Genomic DNA, 19,031 nt, shown 5'->3' on the forward strand with positions numbered 1-19,031 from the left:
ATGGCTTGATCGGTTAGTGGGAGATTTAGGGATTCATACAGGTGTACCGACATTGCATAGTGATTCCATGAGTGCTATTCAGCTAGCACGGAATCCAATCTTTCATACAAAGAGCAAACACATTGAGCTCAGGTACCATTTCATCAGGGAAGTACTTGAGGACAAGCACATAGAGATTGTCAAGGTTCATACAGATGATAACCCTGCAGATATGTTGACGAAGAGTCTACCTAGTCAACGGTTTGAGTATTGTCGTGTATTGATGGGCATTGGATAGTATGCTCACTGGTTGTTCTCCCTTAAAGGCACATTGTCCTTTAAGTGGGAGGTTGTGGGGGTTAAAGGTCACTGTGCCTTTACCCCGGTTATGTACAATACTTAAACACATATATAAATGAATGAAAAAGAAGATTAGGGTGGTTCTGCACCCACCAAAACTTGTGGCTCTCTGTTTCTCTCTCTCCTTCTTCCGTTCTTGCTTCTGTTAAGAGCACTCTCATTTGGCTCATTGTAAATACCATAGGTATGAATTATAAATACCTTGGTATGGGGTGAGAGTTATTTGTGTATTGGATATTATGGAGTTTTTAGAAAATAGGAAGAGTGAGTCATATAAAGAGGTGGGCTCATGTCCATGTGTTCCAATAATATAAGAGAGGCCACATGCCAAGCGTGTGGAGGAGTGTGAAGTCAAGAGGAATCCTTCTAGAATTCCTATGTGGAATAAGGAGGATGTGGACATGTGGAAAAGAGAGGGTCCCTATGGGCTCCATGTGAGGAGACTCTTGACTTTCTCAATATTTTAAGAGTCTTGAGCATCTTGTGATGGGACACATGGCAATAGTAGCCAAAAAGGACATGGATGGTGACATATGTGCTTATGTGATTGATGGGGAAAGGAATCTACACGCAGCAATTGTAAATGGGTGAAGGAGGGTAACAAAATCTCTATGAAAGGAGCCCTCCTCTCCCTTGTTCATCAATCTCTTCCACCATTAGGCCTCATGTTGCTGTAGCTCTAGTCTCCTCAAGCCTCTTCCATGAGCCTTCTCTCCCCCTTGTAGATATTCTCTTATGTAGACTCTTAAGTCCATCTCTCTCTAGTTTATTCTCTCTCTATGAGTAGTCTTAGAGCTTCCGCTCCCTCCTGTATGTATGAAACCTCTTCTTCTCCCTTGTTTTTGTACTGTTGGAGTGGATTCTGACTCTATTGAGTATGAAGGTCACTTCAGGTTCTCTCTCTCTTGAGTGTCTCTTCCCTTTTCTTTCTTTCAAAGCCTTAAAAGTTCTTTCTATTCGGCTGCCCACTGTGCACGCATGGTCCATTTGTTTCCCGAGCTACCATGCAAACTTCTTCCCCTCTTCTAGGCAAAATCTATGAGGGGTGGATCATTGATGAAGGTGGATTCTTGAGGGAGCATCCTGCTCAGGCGAAATTAGCATGGGTGGAGGGCAGTTTTCATGACAGTTTGACCCCCTGTTAGTATTTTGCTCATAACTTTCTGCTCGATAGTCCGATTTTAATGAAATTTATATTAGCGCCAAGCTCTCTTTAAGGCGCATGTTTTTGTATGATCAAATCTTGAATCAAATACTGCTGCAAAAAGTTATGAGTCTTTGTGTCTGACAGTCTATTTTCATGATAGTTTTTACCCCTGTCTAGTAAACTGTCCATAATTTTTTGGCCGCTTCTCTGTTTCTTACGAAACATATATCAGCGCGAAGTCTCTTTAAGGCGCATGTCTATATGTGCTTAGATCTTGAATCAAATATTGCTACAAAATGTTATGAGTCTCTGTGTTTGACAGTCTGTTTTTATGATAGTTTTTACTCCCTTCCAGTAAACTGTCCATATCTCTTCAACTGTCTATCTGTTTTCAACGAATCTTATATCAGCACGAAGCCCATCTCAAGATGCATCTCTTTGTTATTTGAATCTTTCATGTCATGTCTCTATTGAAAGCTATAAGCCTCTGTGTCTAATGACAGTTTATAGAGTGTTTTGAGCTGTGTAAAGGTGTCTATGAAGAAGGTGCAATGTTTCCTCGGAACCTACCCATCCGACCCAATCAGCCCCTTCAAACTCCTAGATATATATTAGTTCATGCCAACAACGTATCGCTCTTCTCTTTAGCGTAGACCGGCTCGCTGAGATTATGGCCTCTGCTGATCCTTTCCTTCTCCCTATGCTTGATTACAACATCACTTGGGATGTTACCATCTTTATTCTCATCTGAGGGAGGAAAGTATGGTGTGGTATCTTGGCATAAAAGCTTCTTTTTAATGTCCTTTTCTCAATGATAAATATCTTTGTTAGTCAGTTCGAAAGTAGTAGGAAGTGAAAAGGTGCGTGAAGTTTATTACCTCCAACTTCATGTCACATCTTTTGGTGGAGATGCTGGGTACGTTTGGTATTGGATTCATCCCACCTTACTAAATGGTCTCGAGTGTACTTGATTGCATGTTATGCCTAGTATAGGCATGTGTTTCTAATGAGATAAAGAAAATGCCTAGATGAACTCCGTTAAAAGGGATTGCAGCCCATTTAAGAGAACTTGAAGATTGTGAAGGTGATGCTCAAGCTATTCGCAGTGTCACCATGATCATATCCTTTATGTTTGCACTGTTGAATATGTTGGTGAATCGATAATGCCGGCAGCGGGCACAATGATAGATTGGGGATTGTTCCATGCACTGGCAGCTTGGTGTAAAGAAGAGTTGAGGCTTTGGGTAGTTTTCGACTATAACAGTGGAGTGGTGATTCTTAATGCTTTTAACTTCTTTTGCTATGCAAATGACGAAGAGTACAATATCTTGAAGCTTTTATGTGCACTTCCTATTGTGCGAAGGGTGATTCTGGAATGCATGTATACACAATGTCTTCATGGTACTGGTTGGTCACTTATTTTTGAAGATTTTGTTGAGGATCACATTGTGGAGGGTTTTCAACAAGTGGTTATGCATAATAAGTTGGTCTTGGTATACTAAGGCTCTATGGGATCTTGTTTGGAAGTCTCTCAGGGATGGAGCACTTAAAGATGAGCAAATTTGTTATGGCTTTGGAGCCTCGTCTTCACTCAAAAGTAATGAGTAAAGATCCAACAACATACATGGAGGCACTTCGCATTGCGACCAAGAAAGAAGCTTCTCTAAAGATCTAATCCTCTTTTGTGTCTTCAACAGCTTCAACTTCTAAGGTGGAGGTAATGGGCACTCCTAAGGTACCAAAGTCCTCTGAGTTAGATCATAATATCTCCCAATTAATGGTAGAGTTTGCTGATTTGAAATTGCATTTGGTTAATGCACGATAACCTAGAGCACCAAAGAGTGAAGATAGGCCTTGAGATAAGAGTGGGATCACTTGCTATGAATGTAATGAAAAAGGTCACTATTGCCCCGAGTATCCTAGATTGAGAAAGAAAGAAGAAAAACAAGTATCCCTGTTAGAAGCTTCTTCAGAGGATAAGGAAAGAGAGGTAATGATGGCTATACAGGGGCATGGTAAAGCAAAAGAAGAAGAAGAAAGCAAGGAAGAAGTAGATGAGGAACATTAGGGAGAGGAACACCGTAGTAAGAAAAAGAAGGCATCTAGAAGGAGAATTAGCTAGTCAGACTTTCCTTTAGGACAAGGAATTGGAAGCTATGACTTGTTATCCGACCTTAAAGAAAAGGAAGCTCATATCACCTTTGGTCAATTACTTGCTTTGTCTCCAAAACTACAGAAGGAATGGAGAAAGCTAGCAAGCACAAGAGTGTCAAAGAAGAAAAAGAAGAAAAGTGCCATTCCTGTTGTTCAAAAGGTAGATATAGATGTTGGTAATGAACCTGTGGTTGATGTGATCATTGATGGTCAAGTGATTTCTAATGTGTACATTAATGGATGTGCATCGATTAATGTCATTAGTGAGAAGACCATGATAGATGCTGATTTAAAATACTCTAGTACTACCTCTCCTTATCGCATCAAATTGGCTGACAACACTAGGTTTAAGACCTTGGGAGTTGTGAAGAATCTAGAAGTGGATGTATGTGGAATTTCTTTGCCGACTACTTTTCAAGTGATCCCTACCAAGCCAGATGCACATGCCTATCCATTGATTTTGGGAAGGCCTTGGCTACGCAAGGTGAAGGCTGTTCAAAAGTGGGATACTGGAGAATTGATTTTGCAAGGAAATGATAAGAAGGTGCGCTACAATATCAGAAGCCGCAAAAAGGAAGTTGTCAAGGAGGAGTCTTCAACATCAGAGAGTTCAATTAACCGCCGATGAAGAAGAAGAGACAGGGTGTAGCTTCGAGAAGTCCAACTCAGAGGGTGAGGTGGAAGGAGTGGCCTTTGGTCTTTGTCTTGGTGCTAATCGGGATGAGTCAGGAAGGAACAAGGTGGTGGTGCAAGAAGATCCTATAGAGACACTTCATGTGGAGGATGTGGAGCACACTAAACAATGCCAATGCAATGAAGAGCTTCTTGGTGATTCTCTATCAGGTAGTGAGAAGCTCCAATACTTGGATATGTTAGATGATTTTCCATGTCTCTTTGCAACAAGCTATTCACAGGTTTGACCAGTCTCTCTTGTGGAGCACAAGATTGAGTTAAAGCTAGAAAGTAAGCCAGTTGTGCAACGCTTAAGGCGATTGGGGGTGATCCAAGCTGAGGCACTAAAGAAAGAGGTAACACAACTACTTGAGGTGGGATTTATCTTTCCTATTGATGATTCAGAATGGATATCTCCTGTAGTTGCCACACCAAAGAAAGGAAATAAGTGGCAGGTTTGTGTGGACTTTCATCCTTTGAATGCATGCACTAAGAGGGATCATTTTCCTTTGCCATTCCAAGATGAATTACTAGACCAAGTAGTAGGGCATGAGATGTATTCTGTATGTGATGGGTATTCTGGGCACTTTCAAATTCGTATTCGGGAGGAAGATCAAAAGAAAATGTCATTTATCACATCTTGGGGAGTTTTTGCTTACAGAGTGATGCCTTTTGGGTTGACCAATGCACCAGCTACATTTCAAAGGTTCATGAGTCAAGTCCTAGAGCCTTACTTGGGAAAGTTCATAAGGGTGTTTTTGGATGATTTTTGCATTTATTCTCGATGCATAGATCACATGGAGAAGTTAAAGATGGCCTTAGCTAGGATTCATGAAGCAAAAGGGTATCTAAATCCTAGCAAGTTCATTTGGCTTAAATAAAAGTAGTCTTGTTGGGGCATATTGTGTCTGAAGAAGGCCTGCAAATGGATCCTGACAAGGTTCAAGCAATCACGGCATTGCCAAGTCCTGAGAGTGTCACTGGTGTTCGCAGAATTCTAGGAAAGAGCAAGTATTATCAATGCTTTTGTGATGATTTCACAAAGATAGTGCATCCCATGAACTTGTTGACAAGAAAAGGAGTTTCTTTTCAATGGGGTGTGGAGCAACAAGAGTCTTTCCAGCAACTTAAGGAGGCCATGAGTAAGGGCCCAATATTGAAGCCCCCTGATTGGTCTGAAGATTTTTATGTAAATCTAAGTGTATCTTTGCATTCAGTTGGTGCTGTATTGCTACAAAAAGGAGAGGCAGGTAGAATGCAACCCATCTATTATGCCAGTCGATGGCTTACAGATGTGGAAACAAGGTATGAAGAAATGGAGCAGCAAGCTCTCTCTTTGGTGTTTTCAATCAGAAAGTTTCACTCCTATTTATTACCTCGACCATTTTTCTTCCTTACCTCTCAGTCTGTATTAGCATATCTAGTTTGCAAGCCTAATCCTGGGGGGAGATTTGCAAAATGGTTGTCAAAGCTTCAAGAGTTTTCTTTCTCTTTTGTCACTGAAAATACCACTAGGTCCACTATGGCAGATTTGCTCACAGGACGGGAGGATCTAGGAGAAGAAAAGAAATGTAAGGAGAACATTAAAGATGAAAGAGATATACCACCATCAGCTTTTGTTTTGTATTTTGATGGGGCTTTTAGTCCTTCACGCCAACAAGGAGCCGAGAGGATGGTCTTGATGAATTCTAAAGGTCAAGAAGTATGGGCAAGAGGACAAGAGCTTCCAGGTATCACAACTAACAATGCAGCTGAGTATAATGCTTTGATTCTTGGTCTGAAGGGTTGTCTTCAAAGTCAAGTTAAAGAATTGGAAGTAAGAGGAGATTCTCAACTTATTATAAAGCAAATGCAAGGGCATTACAAGACAAGAAGTCCTCATTTGAAGGAGCTTAATCAAAAGGCTATGGCACTACGTAGTCAATTTGATTTTTGCAAGTTTGTTCATATAAACAGAAAATAAAATCAAAGGGCAGATGAGTTCGCTACTCAAGCCATTGTAGTACAAGACCGAGGGGTGGTTTCTTGGGTAGACACTGGATGGCCAAAACTATAAGATGTTCAGAAATATGTGGAAGAAGGCACGTTTCCTCGAGGGTGAACTCCACAATAGAAGAAGAGATTGGTTACTTTTGGCCACGCCTCCATAAGGATGTATATGAATATCACCAATGGAACCTATTAGTTTGAGGATATTGACGGGATGGTGATACCCAGATGCACCAATGAGTATCGCCTTAAGTTCTTCTATGCTCGACCACCTTGAGGGCCAACAGACCCTCTCTGTCATTAGAGAGGATCTGCTGGGGGGGGAAAGATGTGACGCCAAAAATTGATATTTTTAATTTGGCATTGGTATTGTTTTTCTCTATGTTTGATAAGAGTTTGAGTATCAAGTGATAGCCTAGCGGCTCTCACTTATTTTTATTTTCTATGATATTGTATGGGATTGAGAGGATGAGTGGAATTTGGCTCATTGTAAATACCATAGGTATGAATTATAAATACCTTGGTATGGGGTGAGAGTTATTTGTGTATTGGATATTATGGAGTTTTTAGAAAATAGGAAGAGTGAGTCATATAAAGAGGTGGGCTCATGTCCATGTGTTCCAATAATATAAGAGAGGCCACATGCCAAGCATGTGGAGGAGTGTGAAGTCAAGAGAAATCCTTCTAGAATTCCTATGAGGATGTGGACATGTGGAAAAGAGAGGATCCCTATGGGCTCCATGTGAGGAGACTCTTGACTTTCTCAATATTTTAAGAGTCTTGAGCATCTTGTGATGGGACACATGGCAAGAGTAGCCAAAAAGGACATGGATGGTGACATATGTGCTTATGTGATTGATGGGGAAAGGAATCTACACGCAGCAATTGTAAATGGGTGAAGGAGGGTAACAAAATCTCTATGAAAGGAGCCCTCCTCTCCCTTGTTCATCAATCTCTTCCACCATTAGGCCTCATGTTGTTGTAGCTCTAGTCTCCTCAAGCCTCTTCCATGAGTCTTCTCTCCCCCTTGTAGATATTCTCTTATGTAGACTCTTAAGTCCATCTCTCTCTAGTTTATTCTCTCTCTATGAGTAGTCTTAGAGCTTCCGCTCCCTCCTATATGTATGAAACCTCTTCTTCTCCCTTGTTTTTGTAGTGTTGGAGTGGATTCTCACTCTATTGAGTATGAAGGTCACTTCAGGTTCTCTCTCTCTTGAGTGTCTCTTCCCTTTTCTTTCTTTCAAAGCCTTAAAAGTTCTTTCTATTCGGCTGCTCACTGTGCACGCATGGTCCATTTGTTTCCCGAGCTACCATGCAAAATTCTTCCCCTCTTCTAGGCAAAATCTATGAGGGGTGGATTATTGATGAAGGTGGAGTCTTGAGGGAGCATCCTGCTCAGGCGAAATTAGCATGGGTGGAGGGCAGTTTTCATAATAGTTTGACTCCTTGTTAGTGTTTTGCTCATAACTTTTTGCTCGATAGTTCGATTTTAATGAAATTTATATCAGCGCAAAGCTCTCTTTAAGGCGCATGTTGGTTTTTTATCAGATCTTGAATCAGATACTGCTGCAAAAAGTTGTGAGTCTATGTGTCTGATAGTTTGTTTTCATGATAGTTTTTACCCCCGTCTAGTAAACTATCCATAACTTTTTGGCCGCTTCTCTGTTTCTTACAAAACATATATCAACGTGAACTGTGTTTAAGGCGCATATCTTTATGTGCTTAGATCTTGAATCAAATATTGTTGCAAAATGTTATGAGTCTCTGTGTTTGACAGTCTGTTTTTATGACAATTTTTACTCCCTTCCAGTAAACTGTCCATATCTCTTCAACCGTCTATCTGTTTTCAACGAAACTTATATCAGCGCGAAGCCCATCTCAAGGCGCATGTCTTTGTGTTTGTCAGTCAGTTCGAAAGTAGCAGGAAGTGAAGAGGTGCATGAAGTTTATTACCCCCAACTTCATGTCACAATAGTATGTACAACCAAGCCTGCCTTAGCTTGCGAGTGATTACTTGGTGTCAAGCTTCCTATCTTAGCAAGCTAGGGTGAGAGAGAGAGTGTGTGAACTCACAATTTCACTCTCTCTTTCCTTCTCCCTATTACAAAGATTTCTAGACTACCACAAAACCGCCTTCTAAAAGGTGGCACGCTTGGCTCACTATGCCATTGGTAATTGACTGCCCTTAATCTTCTACTTCATCACATGCTACTACTGGTGTGCTCTCAATTTAGAAGTTAACTAAGTCACATCCTATGATTGCTTGCTCTAGCTAATCAGATACACTATCACCACCTATAGGAACTATACTCGCTCATGTACTGGTGAGTTCCTTTTCTTGTTGGCCTTGAATTAGGGACCAACATTTTGCCTTGGCTACTCTTCATTAGGGTCCTCATGGTTTGGGACTAGCTGGCACTAGTCATTTCTTAAATATAGAGGCTCGGGGGTTGAAGCCATGGGTCACCACATGGAATTATGATGTCATCAAAGAGGGCATAGTAGAGGGAACTAGTGCAGATGAAGATCAAGCTTCATCCGGTGTAAGAGCTCAGGAGGATGAGTCTGGAGAAGAAGAGTCAAAGGGAGTGAACCTTCACCATTGCTCAAGGGGAGGCCACCGGTACAGTGATCTGATGTTGAGGGTGGCCTATTCGAGTGAATTAGCCAATCCACCAACCAAAATTCACTGATATGGTCCTCATCCGGATTTGTGATGCCAAGTGCACTGTTAAAATGAGTCGCATACTGTCAAATGGGTGTGACTCACTCCTACCACTTTGTAAGGGGGTCCTTACACAAATTGTGTATGTTATTTTGCATCACCATTACCTTAGTAGTGTGGCTACTTATCAGCTTTTCTAGCTTCCATAATAGCTTTGTGTAAGGCATGTATGGCATGGCCATAAACAAAAATCTTAGGTTGGACTGGCCCTAGCATGCCTTGATGCAAAGATTGTGGGGGAGCAAGGGGATCGATTTCTATTTCCTCAATCTACTGCCATGCATGGTAACAGACAGGTAAAATTTTATGGCCTAGTACTTGGTGCAAAACTTCGGGTACCGACACAGCATCACGAAGATCCTGTCTTGGAAAAATTAGCTCAGCATCAAAAACCTACTCGGACATTGTTTGGGTCCCCACTTCAAAACCATTCTCTGTCAAAAATGAGACTTGAATTCTTGCATTTGCAAAGCTATTGTGGGTCTGGGTGCCCACATCTATGTGCAATTTAGATTCTGCTCGGCCTATTGGATCCAACAATAGGAGCGCTTTTGCTATGGCTTCTTTAGCTGCCTTAACACGTGAGGTGCCACTGTTTCTTCCAATCTTCTACTCTGAGGGACCTATCTAGGAAGTGGCTTGGGACAGGTGATGCACATCAGTGTTACCCACCGTTGTTGAATCGTCATTATCTGGTGGCTGTCTTTGGAGCATCTTGGGTGGGTGCTTGTCAAGTGCTTGGACTAGTCGGATTAGCGATTGAAGTTGGGCTTAGTTCTCTAAATTCCCTTTCAACCAAGCATTCTCCCCCCTTTGATTGCTTGCCAAAGCTTGGCATTCTCTGCTCGCAATGTCTTGACATCTTCCTGTGCTGCCAGGAGTTCTTTGGGGTCAAACCTTGTCTTTTGCACTTTCTAACAATAGGTTTGCTATTGTGAGGTTGACTATCACATCTTGAGATCTCGCCTTGATAGTACGTAATATTTCCACCTTTTACTTGAGATTACCGTGGTCTATTTGTAACTCGGTGTGATGCTGGCTCAGTAGGGAATAAATTTTCACTAATTCATCATAAATTTCTTTCCTATTGTTGAGTTGCTCCTACAACTATTGTGTTGAAGTTCATATATATAGGTGTTCTTCCAAATGTTCTGTAGGACTTTGTATGGTCCTAACCATGTGTGCAGTAGCTTGGCAATAAGGTCATATTGCACCTGTCTTAACCCAACTGTATGCTCCTCAAAGAACCAAGCTATCTCCACAAAATCCCTACTAATGGCCACATACCTTTAATTTACTACTATGTTTATGTAACCCAATCCCTTACGACCATAGTCCATTTTTGTGTCCGAAATGAAACACTAGCTAATTCTAAAAGTAGCTCCCTTATCACCAACATGTGATTTGCTATCTTATCTTTAACCTATTAACCACAGATGGGAGGAAAAAAAAAGAGGACACGTGGAAGCATAGAGAAAGCGCTTGCCACGTGTCACAAAGGAGGAGCTCCTAGATGGAGGCTTTGAGAGTTGGGAGGAGATGGAAAGACAAGAAGCAGACTTTGAGTGGGGAAGACAAGAGGCATCTTTGGGAGGAAGGAGGAAATGGAAGGTCAAAGGAATGAAGGGAGGAGATGGAAGGTCTCAAAGCCTTGGGTTAAGACTTAGCCAGAATTTCAAAAGCCAATCCAAGTTTCTGACTATCGACAGCATGTATCGCAATGAAATGAAATCTTGAAGAGGACATCGATCAATGCATGTGTCAAAAGGAGTTTCGAGTGTTTAAAATATGCATTTGTTTTGGCCTTGGCCATTTCTGAATTAATTGTTGGCGATCCATTTCTTTGATTCTAGCAAAGCAGACAAACAAGAGCTCCATTGGATGTAGACAAAGGAATCAAATGGATTCGTGAATCTAGTGTTGACGAAAGAAGCTAGCACTAAATCATTCAAGATCTAGGGGAGAATGAGACCTACCTTTATTTATTAAACGAACCTTCTAGGATTATTGGAAACTTTTCCATTAAACTAGTAGTATAAATCTCTAGAAGAATAGAGTCGCATTTAAAGAAGGAGCTGAATGGAGTTATCATATGCGTGCTTTTGCACAATGTGCTTGATGCCTGGAGTGTGATGTTGAGATGATGGTGCTCTTCCAATGGAGAAAGTGGATCTCTTGCAACCTCTTGCATTACTCTACCACTTTTGAGACCATGCACATAAGAAAATGAGTGAAAGATGCATTCACATAAGAAAATGAGTGAAAGATGGGAGAGTGACTCCTTGAAGCAAATGCTTTCTAGTGGGTAGTGAGGGAACATCCACCTTTAGATTTTCACGTGCAAAGCACAGGTTCAGTACTCGTGTTCATCTTATGTTTCCAAAACTTCGCCGGGATTCTTCCAAGTTCTCGCGAGGGCCTTTGTGAACACTTTTCAGGATGCCATTTCTACTCCGCAGAAAATTGTGCCTCTGGTCCTGCTTAAAATTCTGCAAGCCATGTTTGTATGCTTGCTGTCGTTCACTGATCAATTGGATCATCCATTGGTGAGCTTAGTGCGAAGCCTGTATGGCAGGAGTATTTCAATCATCCAACCCCCAATTGTGGGATACCCCAAGCAAGGAAGGAAGCGGGGGATTCTTCTCGACAACATTTGATCTTTATCAAGCGTCACGATTTCGACGGTTAAACCTTCAGGACCATCCCGATTCTCCAGGTTTTGAGCATAAGACTATCAAGGCGTCCCTTTCGGCAGACGATCGGGAGACTCCAGGATGGGTGAAAGATGCACTAGAACAGAGTGCACACCTGATGATTGGCGGGGACAGTTTTGGCAGCCCATTCTCTGGTGCAGCCAGAGCTGGAAATGCACCCAGCAAGAGGTTGCCTCAGCTGAATGAGCTTAAGGAGATTTTTAAACATACGATGGAACGTCCAGATGAGGTTTCACAGTTCAAGGCCGGCAATTTGATGCATATGTATGTAAAGCGTAGGAACATGGCAGATGCTCGCCGTGTGTTTGACAAAATGCCGAAGCGTGACGTGGTGTCATGGAACATCATGATCTTGGGGTATGCCAACCAGGTTCGGGGTATGCTGGCTTTGGAGTTGTATGGACGAATGCTCCAGGAAGGTGTCCAACCTAGTGCTCGAACCTTTGTTGGCACATTGAAGGCTTGCAGTAGACTGGGAGAGGGTAAACAGATTGATGCCGAACTAGGGTGCCTAGAGAAAGGTAGAGCCACGCACTCCCAAGTGGTAAAGACAGGCTTGGAGCTAGATGTATTTGTGGGAACCACCTTGGTAGATATGTATGCAAAATGTGGCAGCATGGAGGATGCTTGGCATATCTTTAACCAATTGCCTAATCGTAATGTAGTCTCATGGAATGCCATGATCTTGGGGTATGCCAAACAGGAAGAGGCTGAGCTGGCTTTTGAGTTGCATGCATGGATGTTGCAAACAGGTGTCCAACCGAGTGCTCGAACCTTTGTTGGCACATTGAAGGCTTGCACAAACTTGCCAGCACTAGAAGACGGCAACCAAGTCAATGGGAAATTTACAAAAGTTGGATGCTTGGAGAAAGGAAGAAGCATCCACTCCCAAGTTGTAGGCCATGGCTTTGAGATAGATTTATTCATCGGAACCACCTTGGTGGATATGTATGCAAAATGTGAGAGCATGGAGGATGCATGGCATGTCTTTGATGAATTGCCTCATCGTGATGTCACTTCATGGAATGCTATGATCCTAGGGTATAGCAAGGGGGGGAAGGGTGCACTAGCTTTGGATTTGTATGCACGGATGCAACAAGAAGGTGTCAATACGGATCATCGAACCTTTGTTGCTGCATTGAAGGCTTGCAGTAGCCTTGCAGCAATGGAAGAAGGAAAACACGTTGGTAGAAAGTCTGTGAAAATAGGGTGCTTAAAGGAAGGTAGAGCCATTCACTCCCAAGTACTAAAATGTGGCTTTGAGTCAGATGTTTTCGTGGGAAACACCTTTGTGGATATGTACGCAAAATGTGGGAGTGTTGAAGATGCACGCTGGGTCTTTGACAAATTGCCTCATCGTAATGTGGTATCCTGGAATGCAATGATCCTGGGGTATAGCAGGCAGGAAGAGGGCGAGTTGGCTTTGGGTTTGTACACACAAATGCAACAGGGTGGTGTTATGCCAGATCATCAAACGTTCGTTGGTGCATTGAAGGCATGTGGCAGCATAGCAGCCCTGAAAACCGGAAAGGAACTCCATTCTCAAATTAACCAGGTTGGACTTGAAACTATTCCAGTTGTGTCAAACAGTCTTATTGACATGTATGCTAAATGTGGGAGCATGGTTGATGCCCAACAGTTGTTTGATGCATTCCCCACAAGGGATGCTGTAACATGGAATTCTTTGATTGCAGGATACACCCACCATGGAGAGAGTGAACGTGTATTTCATTTGGTTGAGAGAATGAGGCAGGTAAGCATACAGCCTAATGGGGTCACATTTCTTAGTGTCCTCTCCGTATGCAATCACGTGGGTCTGGTGGGTAAGGGCCAGGAGTACTTTCAGATGATGAGCAAACAGCATGGCATTACTCCAGCTATTGAGCACTATGCTTGCTTAGTTGATCTCCTTGGCCGTGCTGGCCAAGTGGATGAGGCAGTGGGAATGGTGGAAAGAATCCCTGTCTTACCTAGTGTTGTTATATGGCTGAGTGTCTTGGGAGCTTGTCAAAAGTGGAACATTGTAGAGGCTGGAAGGCATGCCTTTGAAAGCACCATGAGATTAGATGAACAAGTTCCTGCAGCATATGTGTTGATGGCAAACATATATGCGAATTCTTAGATGCAAGAGGACTGTGGTAAGATCTAGGTAAGGGCAAAGAATACTCGAGCATGGAACAATGCAGGACGGTGTTGGTGGATGGACCTTAGTGGAACGGTTCATTATTTGTGGGAATAGAAGACTTGCGAAAAGGAAGGACATACTTTTGTGACACTGATGAGGAAAATGCAGTGGGTGGACAGTGAGTGTGATGATTGTCTCAAAGTCGTTGCTCTCGTACCAAAGCTAGGAGGGCAAGGCATCATTTAGAGCAATGCAAGTTCCATTCCCAATAACAAGGATGGAAAGTGGGGAGGATTCTCGATAAAGCTGCGTCTAGATCTGTGTATCTGGCGTCTCATACCAAAGCTAGGAGGGCAAGGAATTATTTAGAGCAATGCAAGTTCCATTCCCAATAACGAGGATGGAAAGTGGTTACGAGATGTTGACAAACCAGTGTACCTTTTACCGGCCTTAAGTATAGTCGGGCCGAGTATCAGATGCCTCTTGCATTATGCGATCAGGCGGCCATACTACCACTTCTGTGAAGCCCAAACCCTTTGATAAGCTTCAGGCCAGTGGGGGATTGCTTTCTCTATATATGTTTTGTCGTAAAGGAGAGGATAAGAGAGGAGCTTCCATGCAACAGAGGTTAGTCACATCAAGAGAGTGAACAACACAATAACCTACAAGTATATCAAGAAAACTTATATACGTTTAGGGATAGGATGAGTCCCCATACCCTTCATTCTACCTCTGCACACACACACTAATCTATATTTCAATATTGCACCATGAAACCATATATTAACTATTCTAACCCTTCCTCTTTGTTTAAAGGCCTATGTCTATGATACTTGGAGTCCTCTCTACTTCTCAAATTTGAACTGTACATTGGAGATGGAGAAAGCTAAAAAATATGGAGCTAGTTGTGGTTAGTGGGACACCCCTTAGAAATAGAAATTGCCCCTAGCCCTCCTAACTAACTAATACATTGGCCACTTCGTTAAATATTACAATGTATCCAACACCTTCTCCCCATGCATAGCATGAAAATATGGAAAAATCTATTAAAGAAACAAAATATATATGTTGTCCCAAAGATGGTGTCCTCATAGGACCACACACATCACAATGTATGAGGTGCAATTCTCTAATCTAACAAATTCATCTCTAGAAGAGGCATTCCTTGTGCATTTTTCGGATCACAGAGATGCTGAGGAGTCGTCTTCAAAAACGGCATATCTTGTACCATCCCATGTCCCTTTAACACTTGAAAACTACCATAGTTCACATGGCCAAGTCTAGCATGCCATAATTTTGCATTTTTCATTTCTGAAGTCACTGTTGCCACACATGCATCAGATAGATTGTTATCACGTTTGTCTAGTTGGTACAAACGTTGATTGAGAGTGCTTGTAGCGACTATTCAATTGTCTTTGTCTCTATCCTTGACAATGCACGTATCATCTTCAAAAATGATAGCCAAGTTGCTTTTTCCAAAAGAGGCCACAGAAAGTAACTTTTTCTTTATCCTTGGCACATAGAAGACATCTACAAAGCATAACTTAGCCCATCAATTGATGAGAGCAAAATCCTCCCAATGCCTTTCATCACGGGATGTTTTGGGGTTCGTCCGGAGTCCTTAAAAATAGTCCAAATAGGAATACATAATGCTCCCATCTCTTAGAAAAAGAAAAGATAGATAACTACATCGTCAATATATTGCAGAAATGCATCACGCTAACAATATCAACAAGGTAATATGCATTGGCAAAAAACAATCCTTTTTTAGAGAACACAAAAGTTATAGGATCTTCTCACACTGCAAAAACCACCATAGTGCAAGACATTCAACAATGGTCAACAGATCTGAATGGTACCTTGTCACAAAAAGTAGATCACCTCATGGAAGGTAATGCACAGTTGAAGACTGAAAATACTTGGGTTACTACTTTATTAGCAGTAGAGGCACACATTCAAGCTAGTATAGATGAAGATACACTGGAGGTGGATGGTACACTTATCGGTGGTGGGAAAGATTTCCAGGAATTGCAAATACAATTGCACATATACATGAAGGAAATGTGGAACCAATTGAAGAGTAAATTAATGGAAACACTAGTACATCCCTTTGCTGATCTCTTAAAAATAGAGGAATCAATTAGAGTAACAATGTTGCAAGCTCTGCAGAAGGAGTTATATGAAGAGAAGATGACCAAACAAGTAATTTCTGCTACTTCTATTTCTAAGTTAGGTGAATCTTCTTTCACTAAGAAGAGCACAAATTTCCAAGGAACAGGAGGTCTCATTAGTACCCCAGAATGTGACATTCAAAAAGAGCAGCAGACTGCTACACAAGACATTTTGGAAGTTTTGCCATTTGGGAAAGAGGCCCTTTTCCATGTAGTATTTAACATCATGAGTTTCTATAGAGAAGGCACCATGTACCTAACCAAGTGCGGCTAGGGGTAGGGGACCACCGGCCCCCACCCTGAGCTGGTAGTCCCTTGGCCCTAGCTGCACCTCGCTAGGTACGTGGGCCTCCTCTGTAGAAACTCATGATGTTGTCGTAATGTGGCAATTTGTCTAAAACTTGCTACGCTATTGTAAATGCCTTGATCTTAGTGGCAAATGAGATGGTTGCCCAAGAAGAAGTTGAGGAGGAAGTAGATGTATAATATTTTGTTGCAACTATTTTAAATTATATAGTCGAAAGTGTTTGCTAAGCGATGGAATTACATGGAAAGTTCAGGGATACAGTTGCTAGTTTAACTACTCATAATGATCAGCCTAGTGATGCCACATCAACCGCTTGCCCATAGTATCAGAGAGTGTTTGTGAGTTGGATTGTGTTTGAACTCTAGAGGTTGCACTTCAGCAGAGAGTTTGTGAGTTGGATTGTGTTTTAACTCTAGAGGATGCGCTTGTTGTATCTGCTACTTCATGATGAGCCAACGATCTTGTTGTGCGGAGAAGACATAGTGAGCTGAAGGTTGATAAAAATGACTCCTTACACAAGGTTACCAAATTCAAGGACAAGGGTGCTCTTGAAATGAATCCTGAAATCGGAAACATGCAACTCAAAACATCTCCTTAGAGTGACACACACATGCGAACTATTAGTCAAATGATTAGAGGCTGCTACCACCACTACCATAGTATCCATCCTCTATTATGTCTAGCACGCCATTGAAGCTTCTTCATAGAAGCACATAGCTGGAAAGTGGTTGCCATCTACTGTACTGATTGCCAATAATATAGTTTTATTCTCAATAATCTCTCACTTGAAACAAACAAATGAATTTCACACTCAAAGAAGAGCTTTGGAAATAGTCACATCATAAAAAAATCTAGGGCAAATTCTACATACAATTTCAAATGGAATGCATGTGTCAAACGGAGAATTTCAGGAGATTTAAAGGCATCGTACATCTTCCAAAATAAATGCGAAAAGTCACATTTGTTGAATTAGGAGATGAGAAATTTTTATGTACTATTGCTTGTACAAATAGTGATTCTCTATGAATGCCCACCTTGGGAACCCAAGCTCTTCAATGCATATTGGAAAAGAATATAAAAAGTGAACAAACACTTTATCATAGGAGAGTTGGGGTAAAGGCATAGATACCACGAGAGGGAGAAGTACTATGCGAATATCAAGGATATTCAACAAGATTAGAAGATGGATGCACATCAAATACCACACAAAGCATTAGAGGCCATATAAGACGACGGGTTGGTACAGAGACAAGGAGGAATGGATGGGGCTATGGGGAATAAAGGCTATTGATCTACCACACTACTTCAAAAGTCAGTTGATGGCCAATTAAATCACCATCCAACTATTATGCAACCCATACCATTGAGTTGGGGCTCCCATCTCGACTCCTCGAAACCCTGTAAGGGGAACTATAGGCCCACATGCAACCCCCCAACTAATGCAATGCCTCAAGCCCCAGCAGCTAACATTCATTAGCTCTGACTATTAGGCAACATTCTGCCTCCATCCACTGTCTAAATTGTGACCTATGGGGCATCTGTGCTACTAAATGCATTCTCCTCATAAAGAGGGGTTTACAAAGTAGAGCTATTTGGTACCCGCATAGTTACATGGTTGATTTCTAACCTTCATAATACTAATGTTTTTAGCCTGATCCAAACACTAATATTTTCAATTTTCTACAAACAAAATCCACATGCCAAAAAATCAACTGACTTGAAATTTAACATAAACCAAACATTCATTAAGGTAATGCTAATGAAGATAAAACATTTGCTAACCCAAAGTTACTAGTACCCAATTAATCCAAAGTTTGTATTGCATGATCATCTCTCCTCTCGTTGCAATGACTCACCCCCTGATAACACATGTTGTAGCTCCCACAAATAGGAAAGCTTTTTGGCTTCAATACGGGACTCCTTAGTCCTAGGCATGCCACTCAAATTGGACCCACAACCAAATTTTCCAACATTTGTTTGAGGTGCAGGTACCCATCTGCAATGACATATAATATATGTGGAAAGCCGTTTCTCCCCTGCTATCTCTTACTATCTCCCATTCCCTCACCCCTTTCTATCTGCTACTATCTCCCATTCCCTCACCTCTTTCTTCTCTTCCTACCTGGCTAGGTCTATCCTTCTATCTATTTTGCCTATGCGTCGCCTCTCCATCTGTGCTAGTAGAAGATGCACAATAGAGAAAGGGAGGGCAAGGAAGCATTCCCTCTTAGGAGATGCATAATAGAAAAAGGGACGGTAGGGAAGTGAGGGAGAAGATGCATAGGAGGGAAAGGAGATGGAGGTGAGGGAGAGAGAAAGGGGAGGATGCCATGTCAACACATTCAACAACCCAAGTGCTATCCTATCGTTATGCCATTCTCCCAACAATTTTTCTCTCTACCATGTTGAGATCATTCATCATCCACAATACTACCCCACCCACTATTGTTATGAGATTCTCTCAAGCCTCCCCTGCAATAACATAGACTAAGTAGAAAAGAGGAGAAGAGCAAGAGAGCAAGAAGGAGGAAGAGGAAGCAAAGGAAAGTACGAGGAAGAGTAGGAGAGTAGGAGCTCCAAAGAGGGAGAGGAAGAGCAAGAGGGAGAGAAGGAGAGTAGAAACGAGGGAGAAGAATAGGGCAAGAGCAAGAGCTCTAGAGAGGAAGAGAAAAAATGAGGGACGAGTGG

At 41.9% G+C, this 19,031-nt stretch overlaps 1 protein-coding gene across 1 annotated transcript in view; it reads left to right on the plus strand.

Moving 5' to 3' along the window:
- The window catches only part of LOC147881607 (uncharacterized), a 73,580-nt gene that overhangs the window by 45,458 nt on the left and 9,091 nt on the right, over nt 1–19,031 (plus strand). Inside the window, exons 5-6 of the mRNA XM_087401217.1 lie at nt 11,583–12,593; nt 12,705–13,838. Of these exons, the coding sequence (XP_087257343.1) occupies nt 11,583–12,593; nt 12,705–13,838 (2,145 nt within the window). The remainder of the gene's footprint in view (nt 1–11,582; nt 12,594–12,704; nt 13,839–19,031) is intronic.

This window comes from Dipteris shenzhenensis, chromosome 30 (assembly GCF_047967505.1).
Source record: "Dipteris shenzhenensis isolate YYH24624 ecotype China chromosome 30, Dip_SZ_1.0, whole genome shotgun sequence".
NCBI lineage: Eukaryota > Viridiplantae > Streptophyta > Polypodiopsida > Gleicheniales > Dipteridaceae > Dipteris > Dipteris shenzhenensis.